This window comes from Kogia breviceps, chromosome 3 (assembly GCF_026419965.1).
Source record: "Kogia breviceps isolate mKogBre1 chromosome 3, mKogBre1 haplotype 1, whole genome shotgun sequence".
Lineage (NCBI taxonomy): Eukaryota > Metazoa > Chordata > Mammalia > Artiodactyla > Physeteridae > Kogia > Kogia breviceps.
In genome coordinates this window covers 186,706,696-186,730,963 of record NC_081312.1, presented here as the reverse complement: position 1 = coordinate 186,730,963, position 24,268 = coordinate 186,706,696, and the positions used below count along the sequence as shown (strand labels likewise).

Genomic DNA, 24,268 nt, shown 5'->3' with positions numbered 1-24,268 from the left:
TAGGTAAGAGTCCTCTCATTAAAGTGTCCTCTTGGGATCTTGTGGTATCTGGGATCCCTGGCAGAATCAAGGTAGCTGTAAGTATCCTGCCTTGCACAGTCTTTTAGCGAAATTCATTATGATATTTCAGTAGCTTTAGAAGCTCTAACCCTTTGTTTTAACTTATGCAATGCTCTTTGCGATACCATTCTCTTGTCTGCAGAGCAGGAAGGAAGGAAGGAAATCTCAGTCTTGCCTTTCAATTAAGAGGCTAAGTGGAACAGCCCCTACAATCTGTTAATCACCTAATATCTCTGTAACATTTTTCCTACCACAGCAAATGAATACCGGCAGGCCTCAGAGATCTTGTGGGTTCAGTTCCAGACCACCTCAGTAAACTGAAGATAGAAACAAAGCAAGTCACACAAACTTTTCTGTTTCCTAACGCATATATATAAGTCATGTTTACACGTCTCTTAAGTGTGCGATAGCATTATGTCTAAAAAAAGTACATACATTAATTAAACATTTTATTATTAAAAATACTAACCATCCTCTGAGCCTCCAGGGAGTTGTAATAACAAAGATCACTGATCACAGGTCACCATAATAAATATAATAATGAAAAATTTAGAGATATTGTGAGAATTATCAAAATGTGACACAGAGACACGAAGTCAGCAAACGCTGTTGAAAAATGGCACCGATAGACTTGCTCAACGCAGGGTCGCCACAAACCTTCCACTTGTAAAAAAAACACCGTATTTGGGAAGCACATGAAAGCAAAATGCACTAAACTGACGTCTGCCTGAAGAGAAGGAAGTGTCTCCCTTGGTTCTCAACCCATGAGGGGCTGTGCTCAGCACTTACATCTAGCCCCCAGAACTTGAAGACACTGGGAGCCCTTGTTGAGGGTGTACGATGGCCAGGGGTTTCCACCTCTCTCATTCATTCTCACGCGAGCCCCAGGAGAGGCGCGGCCTGCAACATTCATAGCAGCTAACATTTATGGGATGTCGACTCTGTTCTGAATGCTTTCCTAAAAGATCTCATTCGATCCTTGTAACCACAGAGTGGTTTGTTATCCTGTAAGGAAACCGAGGCTCAGAGGACAAAGTGATTTCCCTGAAGGCTCCCAATCAATAAATGGCAGCCTGAAGACCCAACCCAAACCCTCAGGTTATGTCACCGCCCGACAAGCAGGGGAACTGGGACACATGTCACTGCGAACGCATTCACTCCCCACACTAGGCAGCCGGTGGCTTTGTAGGTAACGCGATCCACGGGGCAAGTGAGGAAGCATTGCTAAGAGGACCTGTCAGTAGCAAGTTAATAGCAGGATACGCTGCAAACCGTGGCTCTTAAACTTTGCTGCTCGTTTGAACCAAGGAACTTATGTAAAATGCACATTTCTGAGCCCCAACTCTGGATTCCTAGCTAATGACAGCTACCCACTGCTTTTTTTTCAGATGGCCCATTACTTTAATAAAATCAGATGGTGACATTTTCAGCCTTAATGGTTTCTGTTGTGAATGGTGGTTGTCACGGGGTATCTTGTCATTTAGAAGCTGAAAACCTGGTGTGATGAAGGAGGCCTTTGTGTGTGTAGGTTGTGCAGGAAGCATGCGCTTATTTTGAGATATTAGTAAAAACAGTGTCTACTATAGCATGGAATACAAAGTGTAGCGCACAACCTAGAAAATGGGAAAAATGTTCAATGAATATACTTTACTAAGTAGCAGTGGGGAGTTAACTGTGCACTGAAGATGTTTCATGGCCTTTAATTTAAATGTCATGTAAGTTTTTATGATACTAACCTCTGGTCACCCAACTTTATTAGAAAGAAGAGAGCATTTTGTTTTCCCAAAGCGACGGTGTGCTGGCACCTGTAGGGTTCCTTCGTATTGCCTTTATATTAAAGTCTCAGACCTACATCTAAGAAAACCGATCTGCCCTTTAACTCTTAAATATATTCCCTTAAACATAGGTATTAAGACCTTAAAATCTAGAGATTAGCATACTAAGTGAAGTTAGCCAGACAAAGGCAAATATCGTATGATAACGCCTATATGTGGATTCTTACAAAAAACAAAAGCAGTACAGATGAACTTATTTACAAAACAGAAATAGATCCACGGACACAGAAGACAAACCTACAGTTATCAAGGGGTAAAGCGGGGGGGGCGGGGGGCGGGTATAAATTAAGAGTTTAGGATTAACATATACACACTACTATATATAAAGTAGATAAACAACAAGGACCTCATATATAGCACAGGGAACTCTAGTCAATATCTTATAATAACCTGTAATGGAAAAGAATCTGAAAAAGAATATATATATATATATATATATATCCACACATATATATATATGTATTACATAACTGAATCACTGTGCGGTATACCTGAAACTAACACAGCATTGTAAATCAACTCTACTTCAATTTTAAAAAGGACCTTAAAATTTTCCATCAAATGGCTGAAAGTGAGATTTACCCTCAGCAGCTGCTTCGACATTAGAATATTCAGTTCTCACATTGTTCATTCTATCACCGTCTCTGTTTCCATGTGCTGGTGCCCTGTTCATAGTACACTTCATCAGGAAAGCTGGCGAAAGTAAAAATAAAAATAAATCAATAATTGTAATGGAACAATGTATTGTGAGTTGGCAGCAGAGAATTAGCAACTCGGAAATGTTCTACATTTGAAATTAACCTTTCCCCGTAGAAAATCCATCATAACCTCATATGTAGATCTGCCCACTGGTGGTCAGGTGGGCCGTGACCCCAAATCAGGCAGTGTCTCTGGAAAAGATATTAGTTTTGCTTATGAATAGCATCTGTTCCAAGAATGTATAATATTATGGCTCCAGCGTGTGCTGTGTAGAGAGGGAAAAAAATAGGGGTGGATTTAATACTACATCTGTGACTAGTTAGTTATGGTAACCTTCAGGTATTTGGTGGTTTCAGCAAAAGTTCTAATACACATTCCAGGCATCAAGAACTATAGCGAAGACTGTAAAAATATTGAGACAAAGAATTAATGCGTTCACTAGTTTGAGAAAACTAGAAAGCACATACAGCTCCCCCTGACTTGAAAACTGCACTCAATTCATCCTCCGCAAGGGAGGTTTGCTGTGGGTTCCCACGCGGGGACAGAGGCTCTGGCCTAGGCAGATGCTGAGATGGGGGTGACTTATCAGTGGTGACCCCGAACAAGGGACTAAGTTTCCATTTATCCAGGGGACAGTGGGTGACGAAAGAAACATTGCAGGAGTTAAGGTGTTACCAAGGAACTTACTAACAATCGTTCCAGCCAAATGAGACACAGGGTTTGGACTTTTATTGTTATTTTTTAACCACTGCTGACGAAAAGCTGACTTTCACTAATGATTGACTTTCTTTTCTCAGACTTATGTTTCATGTCTATTAGATGCTCTCCTACAAACCACTACTTATTCTCCTTGACTCTCTTATTTGCGTGTTTTACGTTATTTGCTTTTAGAAAATTTGAGTTTTGCGGGATTACACCAAACAGCATGCAATGTGATATATCGATACCTATTGATATAGTGGATCAATCAATCACCTGGGTACTTGAGAGACTAATAAAGGAAGAGGAGGCTGGGTTTAAGACAGAACCTGGAAATAGCAGAAGTAAAACTCAAAGCAAATGGAAAACCAACAGACCAAAGATTGGAGAAGACCTAGGCACTTTCTGAAAGCGTTGGTCATTTTTCCTTCAGTGACGCTCAGCCTCTGCTCACTGCTTTTACCCTCTTCATAGGGTGAGGAATTATAACTCAGGATTTGCACAACGTGCCTTTAGGTGGCCATTTTCCACTTCAGAGATATTCAACAGTTCAGTTCAACCCTGTGGTGCTGGGTGTGGTAAACAGGGATTGACTTGGGTCTTAATTGATAAAGGTGAGTGCGTGACAACTCAGAGGGGTCAGTGCCTTTGCAGAAAAGTTTAGTGTCCCTCACAGACGCCCTAGAAGGAAGAGGCCTGCCACGGCCTGCAGGGCCATGGCGAGAAGCACCGGTGCCCACCGGGGTCCAGAAGGGAGTGACGGGAGAGCAGAGGCCACGGCTTGTCCTGGGGCCCGTGTGGGTAAAAGGCAGGACAGGGCTGGGAAACAGCTTGGGACGGGCCGCTTTGAACGGCTCTGGCGGGCTCTGGGGCATCAGGGCTGCCCCCTTGTTGTCTGGGCTGATTTAGGACATGGAAGACATCGGCTTGGCGTGTGAGGCTTAGATAAGGAGGCTGTTTACAGTGGGGACTCCAGATCACAGAAGTTATAAACAACGGAGGCCGCTGCTTTGGCCCCGTGATTAACGGATGACAAACATGTAAATATGCGACCTAAGAAAACACAGTTAGGACAGGGGATGAGTCCATCCGTCCCGTCAGGAACTCAGAATCCAGCAGCTGAGCTAAACACGCAGGCTGACTCAGCCAGTCCAGGTAGATCATGATAAACGCTGTCCTAGCCGCTTAAGCCAAATGCTGTGGGAGTTTCACGAAGGCAAACAAGCAAAGGTGTGGAAAGCGTTCTTATACGGGGGATTTATAGTCTCGTCAGCACTCGACTTGAATCGCTCCTTCAAAATCACCCAACCCTGGTAAAGAATCCAGGGAAGAGCTTACGTCGAGGCCTAGCCCAGTGCCAGGCACGCCACGAGCACAAAACGGAAGGAAGGTCTTGCCTTCCCCCACCTTGGTGTCCTTTTTGCACGCTAGCCGCCACCTACTCAATAAACGCCTGGTATCTTATCCCCTCCCCTGATGGAAGCGTTTTTTTTTTCTTTTTTTACAATTAATGCTGATAAAAACCAACTTGTTGCATAGTTGTTCACGTATCTCCCCCCACCCTTTTTAAATTTTTACTTTATTTTATTATTTCGGCCGTGCCACTCAGCTTACGGGATCTTAGTTCCCTGACCAGGGATCAAACCCGTGCCCCCCGCAGTGGAAGCCCAGAGTCTTAACCACTGGACCGCTGGGGAAGTCCCTCTCATTTTTTTAAATGAAAAGTCACACAGGGTTAAAGAAAATACTCAGTTTGGGTTGCTTCTCCATCAGCTGGTGTGAGATGTCGGGAGAGGAGGCCAGAGTGCCTGTGCGTGTGTCTGGACACTGCGGCGCTGGCCTACGTCACTGTCCTCCTAAAGCCACATCTGTATCTCCCGTGTCCCAGGCGCTCCCAGGCAGCCACCGTCATTCCCCGGAGGACAGGAAACTTGCATTTGCCTTATGAATCTGGCAAAGACTCGTAGGCCGCAGGGAGGGGGATGTTTGGAGTGAACTGCACCTCTGCTCCAGCGGCAGGTGGCAGGGCCGAGAGGCTTTCCCACCAGTGCGTGGCCTGACGGGGGAGAAAGGGGACAAAGAGCAAACAATGCAAAATGATTTTTCTCATGCAATAACCATGCAGATTCAATCTCCGTAGAGTGAAGGTATAGGACGGAAATACATTTGTCATCCTTTTTCTTAATCCCCAGGATTGTAAAATTTCTGTTGCGGGTGGTGTCCAGTCTTCTAAGTCTGCAGTTAACAGACACCTAATGCACTTTATTCCCCCAGGGCATCCGCCAGCGTCGTGCAGCGATGACGCTGGCTGCTGTTCTGTGAATGTTTATCGCGTGCCGATCGTTCCGTTAGGCCCTCGACGCACTAGCTCTGTTTCTTGCGCTCTCGCCCTGCTTCTCAAACTTTCCAGCGTATGCGAATTATCTGCGCATTCACTGAAAGTACAGGTTCCTGGCTTTCCGCTGTAGCAGCTGGAAATTCTGATTGTGTCCAGTGAGGCCCAGGAATCTGGCTTTCAGGCAAACCCCTCGGTTGATCCGGAAGTAAGTGGTCCAGGGAGTACACTTGGGAAAACAGATTTCTAGTTCTTAGTTAAAACTAATAATGCAGCATAGCATCTGAATTAATAAAAAGTATGTCGAGGTCTAAAAACAAGTTTTCTTAGCACCTGTTGCTATAAAACCCTTTCTAGTTTTTATATAACTATTATTGTCTGGCTTTCTAGAACAAGCCAACAAGAGGGACTTCAAGATCTCATGAGAACATTAATCTTTTTAGAAAACGAGAACTGGTAGGTGTTTTTACAGACTGAGAAAAACATCAAAAAATAGTAAATTAAAAGAAACCTCGTGGTAGGTCATCACGGAGGCCCGAAAGCAAGGACGGGGGTCGGGTTTCTGGGTCCTTATAAAAGCAGCAAGTCAAAGGAACAAGGGTTTTGTCCTTTTTATTATTTTTTTCCTTAAGAAGGCCGTTAAGCATTCTCTTTCTGGTCATCGCACATCTGCCCTGATGACTCAATGATCCAGTTCCTTCCTGAGTCTGTGAAATCCCTTCTCCAGGACTCGGAGAGAGGCGGAGACGCGCGGGCATCCGGGGCTGGATCCTGGCACAGGGTCTCACTCAGGGCTGCTTTAAACCACATTTTTTGTTTTCTCACAATTGCATAAGGAGTAGATAATTTTTTTTTTTTTCCTGTGTTTAAATCTCCCAAAATCAAGTAGATGAGAGAGAGGGAGTGAAGTTACACCAATCTGAGAGTGGGAGGTGATGGGGGCAAGGAAAGGGGTTTTCTTTGCGGTCAGAATAAAACCTATGCAGGTGCTTTCTGAGTTACAGAGACCTGCCTTTTTTTTTTTTTTTCTAAAAACAATAACAAACACACGTATACACGTATACGTGCGTGTATATATAAAAGGCAGAAGACCACATATACGCACATGTGTACACAGCTGGTTCGCACATCTGTCCACCACCCCTGGTCTAGGCACTGGTGACCAGTGCGGGAAATGGGTGCAATGGATTTTCCTCCCCAACTTTTACCTTCCTTTGGGGAAACACCATGCCCCCGTTCTCCTCTGTTTTCTTCCGTTTGTAATTCACACACCCACCCCTCATACTCACGTGCCTTTTCTATCTTGCCCTCCTCCCTCTTCACAACACTGTCCCCAAATCTGCAGAGAAGCCTCCCCCCTTCTTCCTTGCCTGCCACGGCCCCATCCTCATTTTTTCATTCTGCTTGTTCTTCGGAAACGGCCTTAGTCATGGCCGTGATTAGAGCAGGGCCAGTGATGCATCTGTGCTGAAGGAAGAGGGAAGGCAAACATTCTGAACGAGGTTGTCATGATAAAGAGGCAGTGTCAGGAAACCACAGGAATCCTGGAAATCGTGAAGTCATCTTCTCCGGCATCTCCAATATCGCAGTCTGAGAGATGCTCTTATAACAAGAAGTAATGTCACCACTGTATAGAACTGCGATTTCCCAGAGAACCCTCTACATTTTATTTTCTTTGCTTTTTTTCTCATCTTATTTTCCCAGCCCGGAGATGATCGCCTTCCTCTTTGCCTAAGTGCAACCGACCAGGCCTCCGGGGTGCTGCCCGCAAAGGCTGCCCACAGAGCTCTATTAGGGCAGGCGTTAGCGGCAGGAGCTCACATTTCTGCGTTCCCGCCACGTGCCAGCAGCGCGCTGAGGGCTGACAAGGCGTCATCTCACTTAACTCTCATGGCTTCCCTATGAGGTCAGCGCTGTCGTGGTCCCCATCTCAACAGACAAGAAACTGAGGCTCACGGAAGTGAAGACACACATCTAGAAAGTGGCAGAAGCGCCCAAGATCAGGGCCCAAGCCGTCTGCCCCTTGAGCTCCCGATCATGCGGTCTGCTCCCATCTCCCGGTCCTGGTTTCCTCCGATGCACTATGCATGGTGCACGACACAGCCCTTCATCGTATTCTCTTTCTTTCCCAGCACTGGTGCGTTTGGCTTTTTTTTTTTTTTTTTTTTTTCCTCTCGTAGACTGCACACTCCTTGTGATTAGGGTTCAGAATGAGAGTCTTGGGCCAGATTCTGAGATTTGCTAACTGTGGTGCCTCTCCGAGACCCACCATCTCAAAGGACGATGGTGGGGACTAAAGGAAAAGACTGCATTTGAAGGGCTCAGACTGGGGCTGCCCGCGGCGAGAGTACAAACGACTTTCGATATTATTGGTATGATGGCAACGAGCGCAGCCCGAAATCCATCGTGGGGCCGAACGACGTTTTTCTAAAACTTCGTTCCGCAGGGGTCCCAGGCTGCTCCGCGCACCCATCTTTGCCTTAGTGAAGCTGACTTAGTGAAGCTGAACTCTCTCCGTCTCTGGGACTCAGGAGCAAAGTTGAACACTTTTTTGTCTGCCCTCCAAAGTACAAGGACTTTTGCCCCCACAGAGCCGGCAGCAGCCTGATCACTGCTTCGAGAGGGAGGTGGAGGGGGCTGGAAGCAGGTAAATGCTCATTCCGCTGAGCTCCACCCCCTGCTGGCTTCAGTTTCCTCATCTGTCAGGACGGAGCCGCCGACCTGTGAGGGCTCTGCAGGCGCCCGCGAAGACTCTCAGGTGTCTGCTTTTAAAGGAGGAGCTCCCAAGCACCAAGCTGCCGTCAACTGTCTCTGCTCTTCACGCCTTTCCTGCGTGCATGCTTTTGTGACAGTGTGTGTGCATCTGTGTGTGGCTCTGGGTGTGAGTGTGTGTGTGTGTGTGTGGACTTCCGCACGGGGTTGCAGCAGACCAAACCCAAGGGACAGGAAAGAGAGGGAAGGGTGGCCCGCTCACCTGTGCCTTCGGCGGGGCGGGAGGAGGCCTGCGCCCTCGGCTGGGCGCCCGCCGCTCGGGTGCCGCCCTCCGGCCGGAGACCAGAGCCCGGAGGCTGCCTGGCGGGCGGGGCGGGGCGGTGGGCGGGGCGGCCTGGTGGGCGGGGCGGCCGGCGGCTCCGGGCATGCTCGGCCGCGGCGGCCGCGAGCGGGGCGGGTCGCGCTGGTCCGCGGCGGGCCGGAGCGGCGGCGGCGGCGGCGGCGGCGCGGGGCAGCATGAGGGAGCCGCTCGGTAAGTCCCGGCGTCCCTCGGCCCTGCTGACTCCCAGCGCCCATCCGGTCTGCTCGCGCGGCGCCTCGCCCCCAGCTTCTCCAGCCCGGACGCGCGGCTCGGGTCGGCGCCCGCCCCAGCGTGGGGGCATGTCCGCAGCCCGCCGCGCGGCCTCGGGCGGGGGGCGCCGCTCTGCTGCGAGCGCGAGTCCCCGCCCTCAGGTGCCCAGCCCCGGGCGCGCGCTGCCCGGCCGGCACCGAGGGCCGCGGCTGGCGTCGGCGCGCGTGTCGCCCCTCGGCGCGGGGGGGCCCGGAGGGCGGGGGTCGCTGCCGGCCCGGCGCCTTCGCGGCGTGTCCACCCTTTGAGCTGACAGCCGCTGCGCGGGTTCCCCGAGGTCCCGGTTCCCACGGCCCCCCCGCACAGCGCCGTCTCCGCCCGGCCGCGCGCGCCCGCCCGCCCGCCGCCGGGGGGTCAGGGCCGGTGTTAGGGCGCAGATCGCCGCCAGTGCCCGCGGCGGCTCGGCCCCAGCTGCCGGCCGTGAAGCGGAGGAGGGAAAGGGAAACCGGGCGGAGACGGGCAGGGCCCCGCCCGAGAGCGCCGTGCGTCTGGCAGACCAGCCCCGTGTGCGGGGTCTGCAGCGCGCCCGCCCGCGGGGCCCGGGTCTCCGCGCGCACCCTCCGCGCCCCGCACCCGCGGTCGCCAGAGGCTCGCCCCCGGGGGCCAGGGGCTCCTTTACGCCCGACCTACGGCTCAGGGCGCCGCTCTCGCCCCCGAAACGGGCCAGAGCAGCCGAGCGCCCGGGTTCTCCTAGGGGTTTGGAAAAGCAGCTGTGATTTCACTACCGAAGGAAAAAATGGAAACGGGAACTTGACGCCCGCGCCACCTGGCCGCGCCCCAGCCCTCGCTCGTACGCGCCCTCCGGGGCCAGAGCTTCGGGGAGCTCTAGCTCAGGCGGGTTCCTACCCGCGCCCGTCCCCTGCCGCCCCTGGCCACGCGGGGCTGCGTCTCCCGCCCCGGCTCTCGACGCCGGGCCTGGCCTGGGGCGAGAGCGGAGCCGTGCGGACCACACCACTCGGAGGTCTTCCTTTCGTCTTTTCCGTTTCGCAAGTGTGCACCCCGGGGATCTGAGGTGCGGGTTGGACGCTGGGAGGGGGAGGGGGACAGGGATTCAGGCGGCCAGAAACGCTCGGGCGAAAATCGCAGGCGCAGTAGTCTGTGTGGGCAAAACTTCAGGGAAGCGTTGCCTTAGGTCAGGTAGTTTTAGAATTTAAGATGAAAGGATTGAGACCGTCCAGCAGGGCAGGCGAGTGTAAGTGTTTTTGGGAGTTCCACGCAGACTCTGTTTCGAGGAACTCGTGTTGGTTTTCGGGTGAACTGGGGAGTTTGGTAAATTCGTTCGGTTTTCCGTAACGCTCCGTGGGTTTGGACTTTATGTTTACCTCGATAGTAGGTGTCTAATTCTTGGCCACCAGCCGAACAAGCTGCCTGAAGGGCTCCAAGTGTTACTCGGGGCAGGCAGCGTGCGGCAAACGGTTTCCCTCCCGCTAGAGGGGTGAGCAAATGTTTGTGGAACAGAGGCCTTCGTCTGCTGGGCCTTCCTCCCTCCAGAGTGCACCCGCTGCTGCCGAGATGGGAAGGTCAGGCCTTTGGCAGGCCCAGGAGATTTAGGGGGATTGGGTGTGTGGAGGAATCCCGTGCCAGGAAGAAAAAAAAAAAAAAAAGAATTTTTGTCTTTCCACCTCCTTGGAACATAACTTAAAATGCCCGAGTGTCCACATGCTCTGGAGGGTTTGACAGGCTACTCAGAGTTATCCAGTGACGCATCGGAGTAAGCCACAGATTCCAGAGACATGGGCCGTAAAATTTTAGCTATAAAAGGTAACTGACGGCTGGAGGTACACAAGGAGAATAAATAAGGACCAATTTTTCAGTTAAAAAACAACAACCTTTGAAAAGATCCTGGAGTCTAATCTTTAAAATGCAGTTTAAAACTAAATCTTAGAAATGCTGTGAGTAAAGAAAGCCCGGCGGTCTGCAGCCCCAGCAGGTCCTCAGTGTCCTTGCTGGAGAGCCCTCGAGTTTGGGAGGACAGCAAACACGGGCCGGGCTGTTCAGAGTCCAGCGTTTCTCTGTTAATGAGCTTGGCTGGTCTTCTCGCTAATTAAAGAGATTTTAGAACGCAGAGCGTTGGATTGAAACAATCGTTCTGTTGTGGTTCTTATTTTGAGAAGCAAGGACTACGTCTCTGAAATCCTCTAGGCCGGTGGCTGAACCCATTACTGCAGTTTATTTGGTTTTTCAGCAGATGATGTTGTTCACCTTTTGGATGGGAAGTGTTATCTCAGTCGTTGAAACCTTGCTATTGTGCTTTGTTTCCAGGGCGGGCTGACTTAAGGAATGCAGCACTTACTTGCTAAAGCCAGCAGCCCAGAGGGGCTACAACAGTCTCCAATACTTTGATATAGTCTTTAAACCTTACAGGTTATTGAAAAATACAGGAACCGTCCGGATGCTAAAACCTCAATTATCTCGTTTTGAATTTGTGATATTTTGTTTAGTTTGGCTTATTACCTTAACTTTCCTTAACTAAATATATTTTCCAGGTAATATATTGAGAGTTGGGAACAGCCTGGCCCAACTGACAGAGCCTTATTATCAGACCACTAAATATCCTTGTGGTTTGCTGCTTTTTGGTTCTCTCTCTAGAGCTTTCTCATTCAGCTTGTTTCTAATGTATGTCAGTCTAAGAATTTAGATACTATTATAAAGACGCACCAAGATACATATTGCAAAGACGCAAAGAAAAGGGAGAGAGAGAGAAAGCAACCATGTGTATAGGAAGAACTAATTGGAGCAATAGAATCCAGACGGTTATCTCTTGACACAGTGGGGTTTGGGGGAACTTTTACTTTTTACTTAAACGCTGAATTCTTCAGTGTTTATTTCTAGAATAACATTATATGACTTTCATAATTAGAAAATAAATAATGTAAGAATTATATGAAATAATTTAAACTTTAACATTTTTAAATGTTAAAATGTTGGCTCTTTTATTCAAAACAAAACGAGTGTGTTATACGTTTAATAGACTACTTGAGGAATCTTTATATGTGGAGTTTGATGTCTATGATGATAGTGGAATTTAATTCTAACCTATTATAAGTTTTACAGTTGTTTTTGCAAATAGCCAACAATTCCAGAAGATTTAAAAAATCTTATCCAATTTCAGTCCTTTTCTTAATGACTGCTAATCTTTTGGCAATGTTAATGAGGTACTTAAGGTCTCTTACAAATGGGTGAGGTCTCCAAAGCAATAACTGTGTGACAGAATTTAGAGGTGAAAGAGAAGACGATGGGAGAGTGTGAGTGTGTGTGGGTGTGTGTGTGTGTGTGTGTGTGTGTGTGTGTTCATACAAGTTGTGGGTGAAGAGACAAAGAAGTTAGAAGAGATAATATTTATGAAAAAAATAAAGTCTGTAATACTTGGTACTTTATTTTCTTCTCTTTTTGAATCAGTGCCTTAATACCAACCCAACCCAGCAAGATTAGTGTTCCAGGAACCTTTTGACCTCCGACCCAAGCTTTCCATCTCGTTGTTTTTGTTTTTTGTCACCTTAAAGAAGCTTAACTCGTGATGGTTGCCCTACTAATAACTATTACTTTCCAGATTCAGTATGCTTTTTAGGTCTTAGGAGGTTTTCACCACTTGAGGCCCTGGCAGAGCTGGCCCTCCCTCTGGGGTGTGGTGACGACAGTGTGTGAGCACTTACTGTCCCAGAACTTAAACTGTTGAGCTCTTTATTTAATTATTGAGACTGGAAAGGGAAGTGGCAACTCTCTGGCTCATAATAAAATACATGGCTCTACCATCGAAAAAAACATTGAAAAAAAGCTGTAGAAAGCAATAAAAACCCAGGCATCAGTTAGCAACATGCCTCAGTCTGGCTTGTTTTGTGTCTTGGCTATTCACCTCTTGTCTAAAGAAAGTACTTTGTTATATATTAATCACAACATTTGACCAAAAAATTGTCAGTTGAAGAAATATTTACAGTCAACTGCCAGCAATTTGAGGGACTAATTGCATCTTTAGGATGGAATGTCAGCGAATGCATCTGAGGTTTTCTAGAAGAGTAACAATGTCTCATGGAGACCTTTAGAATGCTGCTTGTAATCTTACAAACAATTCTACCAGCAGAACGTGATTTTGAGCCTACTATAATCAGGTTAAGTATATCTGTAGCAGATAAGACGCAAATACCATATACTAGGCCCTTTGAGCCCTACGTAATTTACTATTCATTTATTTTTTTCTTCTGTGTCACTTTTATGCTCATTGAGTCTTCCAAATATGCCGTATGTTTTCAGTGGTACATTTTCCTAATCCTACCTATGTAGCTTTTTGTTTTTAAGGGTTTTTTTCCCTCATGATGAAATAATAATAAGTTAAAGTATAAGAAAGTGCCAATATTTGACCCATTTTTTACCCGCAAAACTTCATATGGTTTGATCTAATACATTTCATGACAGAACATCATAAAATACAGTAAAGTATAAATAAGGACATTTTTAAAAAAACTCAGAATCCAATACCACTGTTGATATTTTGGTATGTTTCCTCTTCCCCACACGTGTGTGTGTGTGTGTGTGTATAAATGAAATTGTATTATATGCACTGAATCTAGGCTTTTGTAAACTGTCTGTTTAACATGGTACCAGGAGCATTTTCTCCTGTGCCATTATATATCTGAAAACATCATTTTATACACCTGTGTGCATATTATAGTCTACCACGTGGATGCACCAGAATTTTAACCATCCCTTAAGTGAACATTTAGTTGGCTTTTTTAAATTATCATAATTAAAACTTGGATAAGTATCCTTATATAAAACTTTGTGTGTATCTTGGATGACTTCATTAGGATGGATCCCAAGAAGTGAGATTATTAGTCTATAGGGTTTCAGATTTTTAAAGATTTTATAACATTCATCACTTTTAAGAAAGGAAATAGCATTTACCTACAGATCCTCTGCACACATTCATACACAAATAGGAGAACCCTTACAGCTCACTCACTGTGCCCTCACCAACAACAGCTTTTGCTTTCTAGAATCTTCAATAATTTGAGAAGCGAATAGTGGCATTGGGGTTTAATTTGCATATCCTTGATCACAGGTGAGGGCGAACATTTGTCTCGTATTTTTAGTTGGGTACTTGTCTCTTTCTTAGTTTTCAGTGCTAAGCAAATGTTAGAAAGGCAGAAAAGGGCTGGTTGGTTTCATGAGTTTATTAATATTTTGTTTCATTTCACTGTCTAGCGGAGCCTGTCAACCGTCAATATGAAGAGATGGGACATTTTTACAAATGGGAAGGGAGGAGGCAGTGGAGCCTGTTTAGGTGACATCCGTTTGCAAGGCTCCATCTCTAGCGATGAGAATGCCGGGACCGAAGTCTCGCCTCCCACCCTAGGAGCCCTCAGGCGGGGGTGCGGGCGGGGCGGGGCTGTGTGTCTCCGTGTTCTCCGAGCGCAGGGCCTGCACACCCAGCGCGAAGCAAGTTGCAGTCAGTGGGCATATCGCTGTGCTGCGCTCCGGGCCTTCTGGGAGGGAGGGTGCTGGATGGTAGAGCCCTTGGCCTCCCCTGCCTCCTCCTCCTCTCAGCGTGTGGCCGCTTAGCGCTGCTCTCTGGGCTGGCCTCTGTATGGGTGCTACTTACGAGGCCAAGGTCAGAGGGTCTGTCTTCCTGTGACCCAGTCAGCTTTGTTTTGTGTCAGAGCCACAAGCTATATTCTCTTCACCGGGGCCGGCTGACTTAGCAATGCCTGCTGCTCATCACAGGGGAGAAGAGGCGAGAGGGAGGGGCGGTTTCTAGAGCCAGCAGGACCCCGAAGAACCTCTAGTTCAGTCTCCTTAATTTCCTCTTTTGGGAGAAGACTGAAACCCACGGGTTCTCTCCTCTTCTCCTGCGCGTCGTCTCGGGCTTCGTTCCACACAGCAGGTGCGCACTGAGCAACGTGCAGGGATGGACGTTTGTCCCTGCGGTGAGCGGGTGGACAGACAACTCCAGTTCAAGCTCAAATGCTGATGGGTTGTTAGCAGTGCTTTCCCAACCTCACCGTCCCTGCAGCCTGAATGTAAAGGACACAGCTGATATTTACAGAACTTAGAAGCGCACCACAGGGCTTCCCTGGTGGCGCAGTGGTTAGGAGTCCACCTGCCGATGCAGGGGACGCGGGTTCGTGCCCCGGTCCGGGAAGATCCCACGTGCCGCGGAGCGGCTGGGCCCGTGAGCCGTGGCCGCTGCGCCTGCGCGTCCGGAGCCTGTGCTCCGCAACAGGAGAGGCCGCAGCGGTGAGAGGCCCGCGTACCGCAAAAAAAAAAAAAAAAAAAAAAGCCCACCACAGAGCAAGATGGCTTTAAGTGATCTCACTCGGGTTCTTTGGAAAGGACAAAAACTCTGATGAAAAGCCATTCGAGAATGATTTGGGCACAAAGAAATTTTGCAGGAATAAGTTGGTTAAATTAAAATCGAATGACCTGTCATCTTTTCCAACCAAGAGTTATTTCCGATTTCTGTGTTTCTCCTAATGAAAAGGCCATTACCTTAGTCACCAAGACCAAAATCCATTGTACTTCTTCCCTTGAAAGTTACTCTCATTGATTCCCTTTCTTCCTTATCCCCTCTGCCACCACCCCTGCACGTTACAAAAGAGGGGACTTGTGACTCCTTGTCCACACGTCTGTCCTTGTTCTGACCCTGTTAGTCCTACACTTTCCTGCCGGAGTCAGTGTAAAGCGCCTTTCCTTTATCTGCCCAAACCCTTCTGTGGTTTCACACTGTGTGCTCATTTAAGTCCAGATCCTATTATCGTTGCAGATAAGGGTGGCTATTTCTTTATTTTTTTAAAATAAATTTATTTATTTATTTATATGTGGCTGCGTTGGCTGCATTGGGATGTGCGCAGGCTTTCTCTAGTTGTGGCGAGCGGGGGCTACTCTTCGTTGCGGTGCAGGGGCTTCTCACTGCGGTGGCTTCTCTGGTTGCAGAGCACGGGCTCTAGGCGCGCAGGCTTCAGCAGTCGTGGCACGAGGCCTCAGTAGTTGTGGTTCACAGGCTCTAGAGCTCAGGCCCAGTAGTTGTGGCTTGTGGGCTCAGTAGTTGTGGCTCGTGGGCTCTAGAGCGCAGGCTCAGCAGTTGTGGCGTGGGCTTACTTCCTCCGCGCCATGTGGGATCTTCCCGGACCAGGGCTTGAACCTGTGTCCCCAGCATTGGCAGGCGGATTCTTAACCTCTGTGCCACCAGGGAAGTCCCAAGGGTGGCTATTTCTATGTAGATAATTTTTTTCTCTTAGAATTTAGTTTTTTCTGAACATTACAAGCTCCCCTCCCATTTCTCATACGTGCAGTTTCTCTGCTTTTCAGCTTCACACGGCAGCTCTTATGAGAACTCCAGGTCCCCAACCAAGAGCCTGGAACCCAAAATAATTGAAGAGGTCTGCTGAAGGTCAGAGAGCGTCGCGTGGTGTATTTGCGAATGAATCGCGTTCCTGAGTATCTGAGTGTTTAGAAGTCAGTGCTAGTATGACCATCAAGACGTTGCCGTCAGCGAGGCGTGAGCCCTCGTGTGTGTGCATGTACACGCGTGTGTGCGTGTACATGCGCGTGTGCACGCGTACATGCGTGTGTGTGCTCAGTGTACAAGGGAAGTGTCGCCTCGAAGAGCCATCCTAGTCCAAGAGAATAAAGAAGAATTTTTTCCTTTTAAATAGTTTTTCATCTTCATGCCTCCGCGCCTCCTCTCCTTTCTTGTTTATCTTCATGCATTATTTGGTAAGTTAGGAAACTTCTGTTGCTTATTAAGGAAGGAAATTTAGAGCCTAAAATAGTAGCACGGGCTTTGAAGCTAGACAGACCTTGGTTTGACCCTTGGATCTGTGCTTACAGGCTGTGTAACCTTGGACTCTCAGCCTTGGTTTTCTTGTCTATAAAATGGAGACATTCATATCCACAGCAGGACACTTACTGGGAGTAGAAAATAAAGTGTGCCAGGCAGCCAGCAGCGTAGCTGGCGGATTGCAGATGCTCCGGGGATGGATGATGTCAGTATCTTTCACGTGCTGCTATTCTGAGCTCATAGAAGAGGCTCTTCCTTGTGCTTTGTACAGAGAGAGTTGATTGCAGCGCTGGCAGGGGGATAAATGAACCGCACAGTGGAAGATGTTCTCGGTGAATCCGTCATGCATCTCCTGGAGTGTATTTGAGCATCTTACCACCTAGCCCAAGCATCCTCAAGGGGAAGAAAAGTAATAGAATATAAACCTAGTGATGTCATGAATCAATCAAAAAACCCAACCCCAGAAACGGAGCTGTTCAGCATTGTTATTCCTCCCCCCCCCCCGCCACCCCTCTAAGCCGCCTAAATCAGAGCCGGGGTGCCATAAGCATTTCTCTTTGGGCCTCATCTCATGAATTTAATCTAATCTAAACCAGTCCTGTCGAGGTGAACAGGAGAACTGCGGACTGAACCCAGCCTCCTCGCCCAGCTCAGTGTTCCTTGTTTGTTATTTCCCTCACTGTTTCTTCGATTATTTTAGGAGTCTTGATGCTTATAAGTATGCATTTTAATAACAGAACAGAGGAGGAAGAAAGCAATAGGTTGCATTTAGTGTAACTATATTTTGGTGTGTTGTTGCACACTCAGCACAAAAGTTTTCTTCTGTAAAAAGAGACTTGTTATAAATCCGGTTTTCCTTCTTTGTATATACCGTCCTACAAAGTTTGCTTTAATCAGATGCCTTGTGTCGCTCAACTCAAGCTGTATAAACGGGTGAGAAGCTCTCTGAGCCGCATGGCCAGGTTGGGCCCTGATTTCCCTTCGGTAACGTTGAGCAGCACCACGAAGTCCAGCGGAAATTGCTCTCCTGACGTCCTAACAGCTGCCAGAAGCCACACGCTTTTCTTTGGAGTAAGTGGCGGATGCACCCATTTTAGAGGTTAGGAAGCTGAGGCTTGGAAGTTAAGTCACCTGGTAGAGGCCATCCACCAAGCAGAAGCCAGGACGGGAGGCCAGGGCTTTCTGCCAGGCAGGCTCTCCGATCTGCTCCGTTTTCGCTCCGATCAGGCGGAAGTCTGCAGGCAGCTTCCACCTGAGATGAGAAGAAACAGCTGAACATACGCCACCCAGAGCAGGAGACCCACCAGGATACATGGCCCTTCTACCAGGCCATCAGGTTTTTATTGGGGTGGTAGAGTTTTTAAACTGCTTTCTCAATTTTGTCTTTGAAATGATGGACAACTTTAGCAATTTATGGGGCAGAGAATAGTAGGAAAAGATGAAAAGAGCCATAGTGAACTCAAAAGAGACAAAATGCTGCTTCCTGGCTCTCTCAAACCAACAAGAATAAAAGCCGCAGCACCGCAGGTCCAATTCATGCTGAGGGTTCCTTGGTGGCCCTCTCAGCTCCCACGACACTGGGTTTTATCTGTCAACCAGTGATGCTGTGTTCCAAGGCCTCAGGTCTCAAGACCCAGGTAGATCACAGGGAGAGGAAGGAAGCAGGAGACTGTACTCTCCCTTAAGGAGATTTATTTCTTTTCATCTTATGCTCTTAAGAATAGGAAAGTGGGGCTTCCCTGGTGGCGCAGTGGTTGAGAGTCCGCCTGCCGATGCGGGGGACGCGGGTTCGTGCCCCGGTCCGGGAAGATCCCACGTGCCGCGGAGCGGCTGGGCCCGTGAGCCGTGGCCGCTGAGCCTGCGTGTCCGGAGCCTGCACTCTGCAATGGGAGAGGCCACAGCAGTGAGAGGCCCGCGTACCGCAAAAATAAAATAAAATAAAGAATAGGCAAGTAGCTTCACTTAGTTGCTGTGACTTTTCTTGAAAGGAAATTTTTGATAGAAGAGGTATATTTGCTGTTGAGAACAGAGCAAGGAGCTTGTTAGACTAAGGAGTTTCTCATAGCTTGATGGGATCATTGAACTTGACAAAATTTCAGGGGTCATCCAGTCCAGCAGCCTGACCGGCGCAGGATTGATTTCTGCATTAGTGCTTTCCAAGCGGTGGCCTGTGACCGATTAGTGTGGCGCCGAATGTAACGGGTAGTGACCAGCATTTTTCAAAAGTGAAAATAGAATAGAAAAGATTACAGCACCCGTCAGGATGTGAGGGTAAATATTTTTCCTTTCAAGTTTTGACTAATGTGTGTACACACACCTTCAGTGGATTGCTGTAAAAACAACAGAGTTTACAAATCCGTTGCCTTGACCGCCACTGAAGACTCTCCCAGCCACGAACTCCCCACTTTCAGAGGCAGCCAGGCCCTGATGGACTGTCCTGTTAACACGTGTGTCCTTATCTTAAATGTCTTCTCTGCATTAATAAGGTATTCAGATAGTCATAGAATAAAGAAGATACTGAAAGTGGGCTCCTTTGTCTCTGTCCTCGTGTCCTGGGATTCCTTCCGAGAGTGTATCTAGGTACCTGCGCTGGCGGGACCGCTCTTTATTAGATGTTCTACTATCAGTATTTGATACAAAGTGACAGAGTAGCAGAGAAAAAAATTTCTTACGTGGACTGGCTGGAAAATCATACTAACAGGGTTGATCTCACAGTGCAGCTCTACCTTGAGGGAGTTGTTTGGCTTACAAGCGATCTTCCAGAGGCCTTCCTGACCCCTGGAGACCCTGGGCGAGGGTCCCGCCTCTCCTCCCGTCCTTGTCCCCGTCGCAGCGCTATGACACTGTGGGGAGGGGCAGCTCCCGTCGGTGTACATGCGTGTGCTGTGCTTCAGCCACCTGTTTTCCCGCCGTCGCTACAGCAAGCCAGGGAGCTGCTTCTCGAGAGCAAAGAACGTATCTCGTTCATTATTATAGTTTCAGTGTCCAGTGCATCCTAGGCCCTCAGGAATTGTGTTTCCACGTTTGGGACTCTGTAAAATAACATTCACTGTTGTCAGTGACTCCAATGGCAAATGCAAGTGTCCCTTCCTGGAAGACACAGCTGTCTGGGTGATAGAAAAGCGGGAGTGACTTGGAAATCAAGTCACACCCCAAGTGATACGAAGGGAATCAGGAAACCGTCTAGTGGTCACAATGAATAACGAAGGTGAAAGCTTTTCGTCGGGCAGGTATTAACCCTTCAGAGATGAAGGAGCCGTCGCTGCATATGATAAACGCAGTCTCACATTTGTGTGCGATTTACGCTTTTCCCTGTACTTATTTGGCCCTCAGAACGGTCTGGTGAGCCAAGAAGAGAGTGGCCCTGCCATTTTGCAGATCAGAAAACTGAGGTTTGGTGTGGTTAAGGGCTTGCCCCCGGGATGGTGGCTGGGGCCGGGCGTCAGCACCACCGCGGGGGTGCAAAGGCCCACGCGCGGGGCCGGTGCGGGTGCCCTTGAACAACACAGGTTTGACCTTCGCGGGGCCGCAGATACACAGATTCTTTTCAGTAAGCGCCTCCTCACAGGGTGGGAGCCTGCACGCCCAGGCTCTGTTGAATCCGCGATAGGGAACCGAGGGTACAGAGGGCCCCTGTGTACAGAGGCCTGACTGTAAAGTGACCCCCAGATTTTGGATGACCCGGGCGTCGGTGCCCCAAGGGTCCACTCTACACACACATCTCTCCAAGCTGTAGACCCTCAGGTTATAATAACTTGCATTTATGTCCAGCTTTGCTGTGTGCTTGTCTGAATAGCAGCCCTCTGGGCTGGTGGGCAAGGGTGGCCTCAGGTACCATCCGTTTACAAGGCCGCCGTCCCGGGGCTGGGCAGAAAGTTTGAAAGGGTGCATCTCCTCCTCAGCACCTTGGCGTCCCCTCCTGGTGGCCGGGGCGATTGATGCGTTAGGGACAGGCCAGTCCTTCCGCAGTAGGTAAGGAGGCCACGGGGAGGCCACTGAATCCGAGAGGGGCCGGAACCGCCGTGTGGCTATTGAGAACTCTGTCTGAGGGGAGGGGCGATGTCTGGCCTGGGGTGGAAAGGAGGTAGAAGACCAGGCTCCGAGTTGGGGTCGAGAAGTGGCGAGTGTCAGCCAGAGGGAGAGGGGTCCTCTGGGGATCGGGTGGGTGCTGGGCATCCCACGTGGGAGGCAGGGCCTGTGGGTCGCCCCCTCCCATGGGGCCCCACGGCCTGCGTGCTGAAGCTGCTGTACTTCATCCTCCTGCACCCCCAAGCTGCTGGCCCCTGAGGCCGAGCAGGTTAGGAGTGCCCCCAGATCAATACACGTTTGACCTCAAACCTCTAAGGTCAAGTACGGCTTGTTTGAGTTTGGATCTTTTTCGCAAGGTACTCACGGCCTGGCCTGATCCGGCGTGCTGCTTAAGGGTTTGCGCACTCTACCTGCACCCAGACAGGGCCAGGATGGACCAGCTCACCTAATCCCGGGACGACAGTGACCCCCGGACATTTTCCTTGAGGGCCATTGTTGCTTCCCACTCTCACGGTGGATTCTGTGGTGGACGCTGGCCTGGTCCTCTGTGTACTGGGTGGCCGGTTGGGGTGCAGCGCATTTTGCTTTGCTTTTAAAGAGCCTGACGTAGTAACGGAGAGAGAAACTGAGTGTCCTCGGACCTACACTCTAACTTTAGCCGTGGTGCCGACTGGCTGTGTGACCTTGAGCCGGTGAGTCTGGGGGCCCTAGTCTAGGCTTCCAGGGTCCTGTTGCTGTGTCATGTCTTTACTCCTGCTATGACTGTACTCCAAATCTATTGTAAAGGCCAGTTCCCCATCTCATACACATGCATGTGCAGTTTATGGAGTGAACTCCTAATCATTCTTCAAAACCTAGCTCAAATGTCCCTTTCTCCCACTGTGCATTCATTCAACAGTGATTTATTGAGGGCATACTATGTGCCAGATGCCAGGGGCCTAGCACTGAACAAAACAGACCTTGCCTCCACGGCCCTGGGTTTGTGACGGGATCCCTTTCCTCTGCAGTCCCAGCCCAGTGCCCGGCTCAGTGGAATCGGAACAGACACTCGCCTCTCTGGTCCCTCCATTTCCCCGGCCCTGTTGTACGAGCCCCTAGAAGACATACAGCAGGAGGGTCAGCAGTGGCAGCGTTGCTGTGGAGACGGTTGTACTAGTAGTACAGTCGCAGCGGGAGCTGGCGGATGTTCCTTGACATATAGGTACCTGACGGAGAGTCAGAGACTTCCACAGTCGGGTCCCCCACCCGCTCGGTGCTGACAGCGGAGCCTTTGCTGCTGCCGGGCCTAGCGTGGGATGAGGCCGAGGAGGCGCGCAGTCAGCAGGATGCTGTGATGGGCCCCGGTGAGAGGTCCCGTCAGCAGGAAGCACGTGTGCCCCCCACACCCCCCTTTCACCTGCAGGCGGGCGGCAGGCATTTCCTGGCCATTGTTTGCAGGGGCTGCCACGGTGCTCGGTGCTATTTCCGTCCACCAGCCAAGCGGGGCTGGAGCTGGCCGGGCCCTCCCAGGCCAGCATCACAGCCCAGCGAGAGGGAGGCCGCGGCAGGTCTCACCAAACCGCCTTCCACCCTATTAGCAATGGGAAGACGCAGGAAAGAAGATTCTCTGGTGTAAAAGTAAACATGGCAGTGCCACGTCTGTGCACACGTGTGCTTTCACGTAGGGCTCTGGCCGTGTTCACTCTTCTTGGCCGGTACTGTTGTCTTAGGACAATTTGTTTGGGGAAGTTGCCACTGTGAAACTAAGGTGCCCTGGCAGGATTCGGACGCGGGCATCCTGGGCTCAGAGGTGCAAACCGTCTCCCCAAGATATGTTGCGGAGAGATTTGATTCTTGCAGGTTTCGTGTGGGAAGAAACTAGGGATCGTGTAGCGCGTTGGGTGTGTAGGCTTGGTCAGCATTTCTCATTAAAGACTGAAGATCTATTTCCAGCGGCTAGTTACCCACCCAGATTGCTTCTGCTGAACTGCATCCTGGCCCCGGGTTGATTAAAGATCTCGCTGTGCCCTCTTGGAGCAAAAGGTGTGTCTCCAGGATGAAGGCAGGGAAGTACAGTAAGATTAAGCTGGGAATGTCTCTTTTTAGCAGCCTGGAGTAGTAATTGCAGCTTCCGAGTCTCTCTCTGTTTTGTCCTCTCTCCGGTGTGTGTTGTCCTCCGATGTCTGGGGTGTGGGCGCTGGGGACACTGTCAGTCATTTCATGGCTTAAATCGCTAGTCCGACTCTCCGGCCTGGGGAGGCCATCCGAGGGTGGGGTCCTCAGCGTCGGCCCCCCCCACCCCCCACCCCCGGCTCAGCGGAATCGGAGAGCAGATGCCGCCTCTCTGGTCCTCGAGGGGCCAACTCGCCCAAGCCCGGGCTTGACTGAGGTGCAGGCGCCCCCGTGCCCTTCCTCTGCGGGCACCGCGCCCGGGGCCCGGCCTGGTCGGGGTCGAGGGCGGGCGAGGCGCGGGGCCCCAGCGGGAGTCGGTGACGGCTCACAGATACTTTCCTTCCTTGTCCCGCAGTGTGGGTCCTGCCACCACGACGGCCCCGGCGGCGGGGCTTGGACGCGGCCCGAGCGCTATGTACAGCGTAGAAGACCTCCTGATCTCCCACGGCTACAAGCTGTCCAGAGAGCCGCCGGCGCCGCGCGAGGATGACGGCGAGGGGCGCCAGCCCGTGAGGCCCCGGGCGCCGGCGGGCCCCGGCCTGCTGAACGGGTGCGACGATGGCCCTGCCGCCTCCCCACGCGGCCAGGCCTCGCTGGGCACCGGCCGCCTGAGCGGGCCCGGCGGCCGCGGGCCTCGGGGCCTCGGGGAGCCCCCGAGCGCTGCTGCCGCTGCGTGGATTTCCGAGGCTGGGTAAGCTCCAGCGGAAGCCACCGTGCCCTGTGCCCCGGGGGTCTGGCAGTGGGTGTGTGAGGCCGCCCCGGGTGGGGCTGGGAGGCCTGGGAGGGGGCGGCAGAGCGGCGGGAGGCGGCGGCGGGAGGGGGCGTGCGCGCGCGGGGACGCGGGGCCGGTGCGGCGGGCGTTCGGCGCCCAGTGGCCACTCACCGAGTTCCGCCCCGCCGCGCGGCGTCCGAATGCGCAGGCGCCCCTTTGTTCCCGTGTAAGCTCTTCGTGTCTCCTCGGCCAGGCTTCGCTTAAAAACCCCGGAGAAGCCAGTTTACGTCAGGCGCACATTCCTAACACGTTCTGCTTTCTCATCAACGTGTTTCAATATCTTGTACGTGACAGAGTTGGAAGACGGATGCGCCTCCTCCACCCGCGCCGAAGTAAACCTGTCTTCTCGCGTATCCGTGTAATTCCACGGGCCTCCACCCCATCTTTTCACACGTGCACACGCGCACGCGCACGCGCGGGCCCTAGTGTGGAGATTGCGTGTGAATACAGCTGCGTCTGTGGGTGTTTTCTTAATAACCAAAAAGAGCGTGGACCGGGGAGGGTTGGTGGAGGAGGGGGGAGGTAAATTAGAGGGAATTTCGGCGGCTTTGCCCCAGAGCCTGCGCCGGAGAGG

The 24,268-nt window shown here is 50.6% G+C and overlaps 1 protein-coding gene and 1 long non-coding RNA gene across 6 annotated transcripts in view; one reads left to right on the top strand and one right to left on the bottom strand.

Moving 5' to 3' along the window:
- Nucleotides 1-8,695, bottom strand: part of LOC136793878 (uncharacterized) — a 32,387-nt gene extending 23,692 nt beyond the window's left edge. Inside the window, exons 1-2 of one of the 2 annotated variants that reach the window (XR_010839917.1) lie at nucleotides 8,603-8,695; nucleotides 2,478-2,588 (exon numbers count right to left, since the gene is read on the bottom strand). This is a non-coding gene — a long non-coding RNA (uncharacterized lncRNA). Of the gene's footprint in view, nucleotides 1-2,477; nucleotides 2,589-5,022; nucleotides 5,138-8,602 lie in introns of those variants that run through there. The other variant, XR_010839918.1, reaches the window with a different exon arrangement.
- The window catches only part of JCAD (junctional cadherin 5 associated), a 91,780-nt gene that overhangs the window by 43,531 nt on the left and 23,981 nt on the right, over nucleotides 1-24,268 (top strand). For 2 of the 4 annotated variants that reach the window (XM_067030544.1, XM_067030542.1), the window contains exon 2: nucleotides 23,278-23,613. In XM_067030544.1, coding sequence (XP_066886645.1) covers nucleotides 23,336-23,613 — 278 coding nt within the window. In that variant the 5' untranslated portion in view covers nucleotides 23,278-23,335. Of the gene's footprint in view, nucleotides 1-7,798; nucleotides 8,276-8,804; nucleotides 8,873-23,277; nucleotides 23,614-24,268 lie in introns of those variants that run through there. The other 2 variants (XM_067030543.1, XM_059058286.2) reach the window with 2 other exon arrangements.